Source organism: Tupaia chinensis, unplaced genomic scaffold, assembly GCF_000334495.1.
Source record: "Tupaia chinensis unplaced genomic scaffold, TupChi_1.0 Scaffold139785_1, whole genome shotgun sequence".
NCBI classification, from domain to species: Eukaryota; Metazoa; Chordata; class Mammalia; order Scandentia; family Tupaiidae; genus Tupaia; species Tupaia belangeri.
Window position 1 is genome coordinate 794,889 of NW_006199665.1, and position 9,601 is coordinate 804,489.

The 9,601-nt window shown below is 58.4% G+C and overlaps 2 protein-coding genes across 2 annotated transcripts in view; one reads left to right on the forward strand and one right to left on the reverse strand.

Annotated features, from left to right (window-relative positions):
• The window catches only part of HACL2 (2-hydroxyacyl-CoA lyase 2), a gene marked incomplete in the record, with an annotated part of 16,830 nt that extends 15,825 nt beyond the window's left edge, over positions 1 to 1,005 (forward strand). The window contains 3 exon segments of the mRNA XM_027765870.1: positions 209 to 280; positions 458 to 563; positions 676 to 1,005. Of these exon segments, the coding sequence (XP_027621671.1) occupies positions 209 to 280; positions 458 to 563; positions 676 to 854 (357 nt within the window).
• A 321-nt stretch (positions 1,006 to 1,326) lies between these two features.
• On the reverse strand, positions 1,327 to 9,445 carry SYDE1 (synapse defective Rho GTPase activating protein 1). The gene is made up of 8 exons (XM_027765868.1): positions 9,280 to 9,445; positions 7,339 to 7,680; positions 6,590 to 7,234; positions 6,227 to 6,441; positions 5,050 to 5,176; positions 4,137 to 4,285; positions 3,104 to 3,329; positions 1,327 to 2,730 (listed from the first exon to the last, which is right to left on the reverse strand). The coding sequence occupies exons 1-8, from the start codon at positions 9,443 to 9,445 to the stop codon at positions 2,324 to 2,326; spliced, it is 2,277 nt and encodes a 758-aa protein (XP_027621669.1). The 3' UTR covers positions 1,327 to 2,323.
• Between the last annotated feature and the right edge of the window lie 156 nt (positions 9,446 to 9,601).

A 9,601-nucleotide genomic window follows, 5' to 3' on the forward strand; every position in this document is an offset into this window, starting at 1 on the left:
CGAGCGCACGCGCCCTATAGCAAAAAAAAAAAAAAAGCTTGTCTGCTCTTGGTCTTCTAGGAGCCTTTGGGACTTTGGGAGTTGGTGCGGGATTTGCACTCGGGGCCAAGCTGTGCCAGCCAGATGCCGAGGTGAGGTGCTGGAGGTGGGAGGCTTGCTGCTCTTTGGACCATGAGCCCTTCTAAGTGTCTTGGCTCCCCTCCCACAGATCTGGTGCCTGTTCGGTGATGGAGCCTTTGGTTACAGCCTCATTGAGTTTGACACGTTCGTCAGACACAAGGTAACTGGGCTGCCCTGAGGGACACTACAGACCTGGGGTTCTGGGAGATGTCTTCAGGGCCGGGCTGGGGTTAGGAGGAAGCCTCCATTGTCAGCCAGAGGCTCTATCCTCACCTGTCCTCGGGCTGGCCAAGTCTTGGGGCTGGGGCTGAGGTCTGGCCTTCCTTTCTTTCTGCAGGTCCCGGTGGTGGCCTTGGTAGGGAATGATGCCGGTTGGACCCAGATTTCTCGGGAGCAGGTGCCTTCTCTGGGCAGCAACGTGGCCTGTGGCCTGGCCTATACTGGTAAGAGGCCTTGGTGGGCTGAGGAAGCCAGGAGGCCATGTTCCTCTTTCAGGCGGGGTGCATTGTGGGCTGGGTCGCTGCCACCATCTGACTTGACCTCTTCCTTTTTCAGATTATCACAAGGCAGCCATGGGGCTGGGGGCCCGGGGCCTGCTACTGTCACGTGAGAATGAGGAGCAGGTGGTCAGTGTGTTGCATGATGCTCAGCAGCAGTGCCAGGACGGCCACCCAGTGGTGGTGAACATCCTCATTGGGAGGACGGACTTCCGGGATGGCTCCATCGCCGTGTAGCTCCTCGTGAGTCAGGACGCCTGGGTTTCCTTCCCTTCACCTGTGTGCAGCTGCTTTGGAGTTGCATCCTTGCCCAACGGCCTAGCTTGTGAGGCCCAAAGACTCCATAGCCTTTTCTGAGGAGGAGATGGAAGACTCACAGCTCAGAGAGGTGTCCTCACAGCCCTGGAGGACTCTTGAGAATTTTTTTTTTTTCATTGCCAGAGGGTGCATGTGCTAGCCAGACAGAAAGCACCCCCCAAGGCAGTGTGGTCACACTGCAATCCATTCTCCTCCATTTCTCCATCTTGGGATTTGGGGCGTTTGCCCTTGAGTAACCGGGACCAGGATTTGAATCACGTGGTTGGACATGTGGGACCCAGCTACCTTAACCACGAGGCCACAAGGTGGGCCCTTTTGGATTTTTTTCTCCACTGGCTCAACTCTGCCCTTCTCCCCTCCTCTCTTAAGACTTAATAAACCACCTCTGGGCCAAGTGGGCCCAAGGACTGAGTCCCCAAATCTGTGCATATTGATTTATTGTCTGCAAAGATGGAGGTGAGGAAAAGAGGGAGACAGGAGGGCATCCTACTCTCCTGCTGGAACTCCGGGGCCCACTGAGGCATCATGACTGGGGATTTTAGGAGTGCCTGGGTTCTGCATTCTTTCCTCCCTCTGTGGGCCCCGAAAGAATCACCCCCACCCCCCACCTGTTCCAGATGTGTCCACACACACGGTCCTCACACACAGACACACATGCACGGGGACAATAAATATATTCCGTACCAAAGTGTCCCCAGCCTGACTTCAGGTGGGGCCCCTCGGGAAGGGAGGGGTTAAGTGCTCAGTTTTTTCAGGAATGGGGTGGGGGAGCCGGGGAGAGGAGGGTCAGACTCCAATGGCCGTATGGAGATTGCTGGTTGGAGAAGCCAATCATGGGGTCTTCCCTGGAAAATGAGGGTGGGGAAACCTGGCTGTTCTTCTAGAAGCCCCAGGCTGCTCCTATGCAGTGAGAGCCCAGGATAGGGGCTACCCAACCCCCCCCCAAAAAATGGCACCTCATGATAGTCCTTGGGTCCTCCGAGGGAGGGCTAAACAGTGCAGTGCTCAGAGTGAATACTGTTTTGGTTGGCAGCAGCAAGGGGGCTGACTAGGGGGTGTCTCATCACCCCAGGGGGTTGCTCACAGTAACTGGTGTTTCCCCAAAGGGGATGGCAAGAGAGGCCAGCTTAGCAAGCGGGAGAAGTTGTCGCCTTCGGCCAGCAAGAAGAGACACCCTTGGTGCTCAGGGAAGATGGTCACAACTGCTGGTTCCTAAGATCTGCGGTGCCCGGGCCTTGGTAACCAGCGCCCATCTGAGCACCTGAAACAGGAATGAGCCTCAGTGTGGGTGAGCTGGTCCCTTGGCAACTCCCTAGCAACCAGGACCTCCGCCTGGCCCTCTGACATCGGGGCAATGCCTCGGCCACCAGGAACCGGGCCCTGCCGGCTCACAGGTACACATTGATCTGCTTGGAGAGCTCTCTCTCCAGATCCAGAATAAGGGCGTCAAAATCTTTGAGATTCAGGTGTGGGTTGAAAGGGGCGTCGAAGTCGTCGTCGTCGAAGTCCGCAGCGCCCCTTGACTCGCCCGCCTCCTCGTCGTCGTCCTCGCTATCGCTACCCGTCACATGGTCGTAGTCAGGTCCGGACAGGAAGTCCCGCCCACACGGCAGGAAGTCCCGCCCACAAACGCTCCAGTCGCCAGCGTAGCGGTTGCTTGGGGGGCTCTCGGGACCTCCCCTGCCGCGGGGCCGAGTCACCACTTCGGGGCTCCCTAACGGCAAGTGCAGTGAAGGCTGTCGCTTGGGCCGCAAGTACGGAGCCAAATCTGGAGCCTCTGGGGGCCGGCGTGGATCTGAGGAAGGATAGGGATGTTCTAGGATGACGTCGCGCACAGCCCGGGGCAGCTAGGCTTTTCATTGGTAGTTTAGGTAATCGGGCCTCTGATTGGCTTGTGGAAAGCAAGGCTTTTGCCGGATTGGATTTCATTGGCTGAGATAGAATTGGTTGCTTAGGCAGCCGGGCTTTTTGATTGGCGCATCAAGAGGCTGGAAACGCATCAAATGGGGATTGGCTGGACCTGAACTGGTTGCCGAGGCAACCATGTATCGGTTTCTCCGGAGAAGGGGCGTGGCCTTCCCAAATCCCGGGTCCTGATTGGGCACAGGAGGAGGCATGGCTACAACTGTGTTGCGTGGATTGGCGGCACAGACTGGGGATATACTCACCTGGCCAAGATTGCAACAGGTAGTGCAGCACCTCGATGTGGCGTTTGAAGTCCACGGCACTGGCGAGCCCTGGGCCGGAGCTGCGGATGCGGGGCCTGGTGGACGCCTGGCGTGCTGGCAGCAGCACCGGCCCGAAGCACACGGCCAGATTCTGCGGGGTCATGCGGTTGTGGGCGTGATATGAGGAGACGAGGCGCAGGTGGTCCAGGAGAAGTGTCAGCGTGGCCTGGAGAGAGGTTTGGGAGGGTATGAGGAGGGGAAAGTTGGGCCCCTGTCGCACCTTTGGGAAACTAAGCCGGTTCAGAGTGGAGAAATTGAGTTTTAAGGGCTCATAGCTGGTAGGTGGTTGAGCTCAGGCTGTCAACCATTAGGTATTAATATTATACTTTTTTGTTGGAAGGGAGACCAAGGCCAAAGGCAGCTAGCTTAGCTTTAGAATGGCAGAGCTTGGGGACCAGGAGATGGCAGAGTGGTTGCAGCACTGGACTCCCACATAACCAACTGCAGTTGGGTCCTGGACCCGGCTGCATGAAAATCACACCAGGTGCATGTGTGTGCATGCTCAAAATCCCAGGAGGATAATGGAGGAGAAGGGATTGCTGCATGGCCATCCCCCAGGGAGGCAATTTCTCACTGCCTGTCTCTGACGAGTGCACACTCCCTATAGCAAAAACCTTAAAAATAACTTTATTAATAAAAAAGAATGGCAGAGTATGGACTCCAATTCACTCCCCTGTTAGGCAGGGCTAGCATGAATCTCATGTTACAGATGAAGGAATTGAGGGCACAGAGAGGGATGGGACTTGTCCAGGATCCCACAGCCAGGAGATTGATGGACCCGTGTTCACAGTCTGTATTCCCGACACGTCTAGGCTGGGGTTCAGTTATCATCTGTGAGGTGGGATGGCACCACTGCAGAGGGGTGTAGTGGTGTCACAAGCCCCATACCCATCGCAGACCCAGACACAGCGGAAGCCCTGTACTGGTATCAGCCCACTCCGTGTCCTGCCTACTCCCACCAGGCCCAACTCACTCTTAGGCAGTTGAGGAGCCCTCGGGTGCCCTCAGGGTTGGGGGGAGCCTTGCTGGGGGGTCCACGGGCCATGGCCTCCAGCACCACCTGATAGAGCGGTTGGGTGATGAGTGGGGTAGGCAGCTCTCGAAGGTAATCCTTGAGGATACCTGTGGACACAGAGTACTCCTGGTCAGGGCATTTCTGGGTTCTGAGGCCAGAGGGGTCAGTCGGGCTGGGAAGAGGGGGAACGAAGTCTCAGAGGGGCCACTGGGCCAGTCTTAAAAGTGAGGGTTGGAGGGACCGGCAGATAGCATAACAGTTATGTAATGGACTCCCACGTGGCTGACCACAGTTTAAATCCCAGACCTAGAGGATTGAAACTCACGCTGGGCACGTGTGCACGCGTGCCCAACATCCTGAGAGGAGAATGGAGGAGAAGGGACTGAGGCGTGGCCATCCCCCCTCCCCGGGAGGTAGGGGTGATTGCCCGCTTGCTGTGAGCCCACGCACCCTAATAGCAAAAATCTCTTTCTCTTTCTAAAAAACCCAAAAAACCAAAAATCTCTTTCTCTTTCTAAAAAAACCATAAAACCAAAAACCAAAAAAAAACAAAGTGAGGGTTAGTGTCAGCAGGGGGTACAGAGGTTAAGACACCTGGATCCCACGTGACCCACTGTGCAGTTTGCATCCTGAACCCGGCTGCTTGAAAAACACGCTGGGTGTGTGTTCATGCATGCCCAAAATCCTGAGAAGAGAAGGGACTGCAGTGTGGCCATCCTCCTGGGGGTGCTTTCTCACTTTCCCTCTCTCCCTGTCTGTCTCTCTCTGTCTCTTTCTCTCTCTGGCGAGGATATGTACCCTATGGCAAAATTAAAAAAAAAAAGGTGAAGTTTGAATGGGGGTGAACGTGAAGGAGGGACGGGGCACTCACCAGTGATGACATTGACATCGGGGTACAGGTCCTCAGAGAGGCAGACGGCCGCGCTGTCCCGCTCAAAGGCATCTCGAAGTTCTTTCTTCACGGCCGCGGAGCCGCACAGTCGGTACAGTCCCACTACCTGGGGGTGGGGACAGAGACAGGATGACTTCTTGTTAGAGCCCCCTGGGGTGGGGGTCGAAGGTCCGGTTTAGGGTGGCAGAGGCCACTGTGGGCTGGGAGGGTGGGGACAGACTGCAGCCTCACTGGTTGCCTTCTCGCTTCTCTGACACCTGTCGCCTGAGTCCCTGTCTGGCTGCCTGGACAACCTGGCCTCATAAAAGCCCTTTGCTGGGGGGAACCAGCAGTTAGCGTCATGGCTACGTCGACTGCGACTCCAGTCCCGGACCCGGTGGCTTAAACTCACGCCGGGCGCGTGTGCGTGCGTGCCCAAGATCCCAAAAGGAGAATGGAGGAGAAGGGATTGCGGCGTGGCCATACCCCCTGGGGGGGGATTTCTCTGTCTCTCTCTGCCTGTCTGGTGAGTGCACGCACCCTATAGTGAAAACCTCTCAAAAAAAAAAAAAAAAAAAAGTCCTTTGCTGGGGGCCAGCCGGTGGCGTGGTGGTTGAAGCACTGGATTAACATGGTGGACCACAGTTCAAGTCCTGGACCTGGAGGTCTACTTTCTCACTTTCCCTCTCTTTCTCTCTTGTCTGTCTCTGTCTGGTGAGTACATGTGCCATACAGCAAATTAAAATAATAATAATAATAATAATAATAAAATCTTCTGCTTGCATCTCTCATCCTGGTTCCCACTTCCTCTGGTGGAGGAAACTCTTGAGTCCTCCTCCGAGAAGCCCTCCCTGACTACCCTAACCAGGTCGGGTCCTGCTGTCAGCTCTCCTCCTTAACGCTCATCCTGACCACAGTTTCACATCTGGGAGTTATGGATTTGTGTCGTTCCTGGGTCAGAGCACGAACTCCAGGACAGTCCGGGGTGCTGATACTAAACAGATGGGTGACTGATGCATTCTGCACTGGGTGTTCTGATCTGGGTGTGTGTGTGGCGGGGGCTCCTGTTCATCTAGGCTGGGGTTGGAGCTAGGCTCAGAGTGCAGACAGGGACCGCGTATCCTTAGGGAGTGGATCTGAGGTCTCGGGTCCAGTGGGAGCGGGGCAGGGGGCTCACCCGCAGCCCTCGGCGCTCGATCTGCCCAACGCACTTCTGGATGATGAGAGGCACCTGCCCGGGGGACCGCTCCCGCTCCACCAGCAGCGTCAAGGGCAGCCCGAAGACGCGGGGCTCCGCGGTGGCAGGTGCTTCGTGCTGCTCAGACAGCGTCAGCTTGGCATAGAGCAGCCCCTGGGGCTCAAGACGCACCGCCAGCTGCTGGGCCTGACACCCTGGGGACACAAAGGGACCCGAGTCAGGTACTCTGACCACCCTTAACTGCAAGTCATCATCCCCACCTGGAGTCCAGCCCGCTGGGTATCGCACGCAGAGGGAGGAGCCCTGGGCCCCGCCCTTCCGCCCGGAAGCCTGGCGTCCTACCTCGGAAGACGGTGGGGAGCAGCACCGAGCCCTGAGCGCACGGCCGGTGCCGCCTCACGCCAGGATCCCACGCTAGCACCAGGGCCCGCAGGACCTGCGCGTTCTCCAGCTCCAGATGGAAGGTGTGATCTAGCCGCAGGAAGTCCGGTCCCCCTCGGAGTGGCCCTGTCCGCGCCCGGGCCACTCCATCCACTTGCAGCAAACAGCAGAGGTCTCTCGGGCTGGCCCCGGGCGCTGGCCGCAGCCCCCCCAGTCCATATAAGTGCAGGCTGAGGCGGCCCCAGAGTGCAGCTGGGGATGCCCGGGCTGCTGGGCCCACCTCGTAGGGCTGGAAGGCGGTGGGCGACGGGGGTCCCCCTGGGCGCTCAGGAGAGTCACCGTCACTGAGGTACCCAGCCCTTGGGTTCCGAGCGCCCCCGGACACCGCTGCCCGCCCCGGGGCCCCCACGCTACTGTCCAGATGGTAACGACTGATGACAGAGCCCGCCGGGGCAGCCCTCTCCCGCTCCCGGCCAGCCCGGGGCCCTCGCAGGCTCAGGCGACGCCGCAGTTCCGGCAGCTTCTTCATCTTCATGGAGAGGCGTCTGGCGGGGCCTGGGGACTTGGTGCGGGAGGTTTTGGTCGGGGGGCTGGAGGGAGCTGCACCTGGAGGAAAGCAGGCCTCAGGGTCCAGGAACGTGGGCTTGGGGTGGGAGCATGAGGTTCAACTCACCCTGGGGCAGGGCAGCAGGTATGGCTCTTGGGCTTACCTTGGGGGGCTGAGTTCTCTGGCTCTGCAGAGACTGGCTGCAGCCCCGAGGGCTCAGGTGCTGGGAGTCTGGGGTCTTCCTCCGGGATGGGGTTGTACCAGATCTCCCCGGCCGGCTCACCACTGCTAGATGTCCCTGGTCCCAAAGGGGCTTCCTCAGGTGGCTTGGCCCCGCTCAGCACCCATCGGCGGCTGCTGGGTTCCAGGCTTTGCAGATAGGCACCCCTCGCAGGGCTCCTTGACTCCTCAGGGCTCGGGGGACCCTCCGCTCCAGCCTGGGACCTTTCAGGGGCCTGGGGCTCTGGCTCTGGAGGGCTGGGCTCTGGGCGCTGGGCTGGGCGGCCTGAGGGAGAACAAGGGTTGTGAGACCCAGGTTCCTACCATCCTGCAGGGGCTGGGGCCTGGGGTCCACTGATCAATAAGATGATCAATAAAGGAGAGGGTGGGGGCAGCGGGAGCCAGTGGCCAGACCCTTGACACATCACTGCCCTTCAGGGGCCTGCTGTTTGTTGGAATGGGTGGCCACAGGCCAGCAATTTTTTTTTTTTTTTTTTTTTTGGTTTTGCTATAAGGCATTCATTGGAGAGAGAGAAAGAGACAGAAGGTGAAAAAGCACCCCCAGGGGGATGGCCACATCGCAATCCGTTCTTTCATTCTCTGAATTTTGAGCATGCACGTACATGCGGTTGGTGTGTTTTTTCAAGCCCTTAGGTCCAGGGCTTGAACCACCCAAGTTGGCCATGTGGGATCCAGCTACCTGAACTACCACACCAGGGCCTGCACAAGTCAGCAATTTAAAAAAAAAAATTTTTTGGAGAGGTTTTTGCTATAGGGCACATGCCCTCGCCAGAGAGACAGAGAGACAGAAAGCGAGACATCACCTCCCAGGGGGGATGGCCATGCCGCAATCCTTTCTCCTCCATTCTCCTCTCGGGATTCTGGGCACACACGCACATGCACCCAGCGTGAATTTAAGCCACCAGGTCCGGGACTCGAACCGCGGTCGACTACATGGGAGTCCAGCGACATAGCCATTCTGCCAACTGCTGGTCCTAACAGGCCAGTAATTTTATTGGTTGCCAGCTTAGGGCCCACCCCCTCTCCATCTCTGGCATGGAGGACTCTGACCATCCACCCGCCAGCCTCAGGGGCCCTCAGGCCCTGTGCGTCCATGGGGCTCCAATTCCCCACTGGTCTTATAAACTCTGGCATGGAACCCTGTGTCTGTCATTTGTCACGGAGTGACGGGTAAGTCACTTCCATCCTCTGCACCTCCATGTCTTCCTGTGAACCGGGGAAGACGAGGGAGACCCCTTCTTCCCCAGGCAGGCTTCAGGGGGCCTGGAGCGGGAAGCCCCTTCCTGTGGCTGTCAAGCCTGCATCTCAGGAGTCACTGCAGGGTCGGGACTCCGTAACAGGCACAAAAGCAAACGCTGAGTTCTCTGTTCCCAGCAACACCTAACCCTTGTCACCACCTTCCTCCGGCTTTCAAACTCTGCCCCTATCTTGGGCCGGGCTCTGTCCCTCAGCCCAGGCACCCCCCCCCCCCCCCCCAGACAGTGCCTTGGGGTTTTCCCTGCTCTCCCAAGTCTTTGACATTCTAGGCTGCTTCCTGTGTGTGTTTGTGTCTGGGCACCCGTCCCTCTTCTGTCCCTGGGAACCTTGGGAATCTTTGGAAAGGACTCGGGAGAGGGAAGAGGGGGGGTCAGGATCATGGAGCTGCCTGGCTTCCTTCTTTTAATTCCTTCCGGATCTCGCCTCCCCTTCCCAATCCCATGTCCAACTCCCGCTTTCTCTACGGCCCTGTCTCGTTTGCAGGTTGAATCCCTCCTCTGGTCCCCTCGGATGTCCACCCCATAGGACCCTATCCTGGTGGTCTCTGCTGGTGGTAGCCTAGTTCAAAGAGCCAAGTCATTTCATTGGTCCAGGGAGAATGACTCGCCTGCCCCCTGCCTCCGTTTCCCCATCTGTATAAAAGGGAGACGTTTCTTAGGGCTGCAAGAAGCCTGGCGCAGCTGCAGTCCCTGGCCAGGAGGTGGAAGGGAGGGTGGCCGTGGTGGACGCATCACCCCGGTTGCTCTCTGCAGGGGTGGCTCCTCATCTCCCATCCTGCACCTCCAGGGCTCCCAGCGCCCCCAGCCCAGCCTGGCAGGGCCCCAGTGTCCCCGGCTTCCCAACCCCTCCTCCCCGCCACCCTCCAGGCGCTCCTTCGCGGCCCCATTTCCTGTCAGGGGCGAGGGCCCCTCCCCGGCCGCCCCTCCCCG

What these genes read in the sequence shown, in the direction of transcription:
- SYDE1 (XM_027765868.1), bottom strand. Translation starts at nt 9,445, where the DNA reads ATGGGAGATGAGGAGCCACCCCTGCAGAGAGCAACCGGGGTGATGCGT. An exon ending in TCGAGCGCCGAGGGCTGCGG is followed by an intron (nt 5,177 to 6,226) that starts GTGAGCCCCCTG and finishes CCCCACCCCCAG; the next exon opens with GTAGTGGGACTGTACCGACT. An exon ending in CGATGTCAATGTCATCACTG is followed by an intron (nt 4,286 to 5,049) that starts GTGAGTGCCCCG and finishes CTGTGTCCACAG; the next exon opens with GTATCCTCAAGGATTACCTT.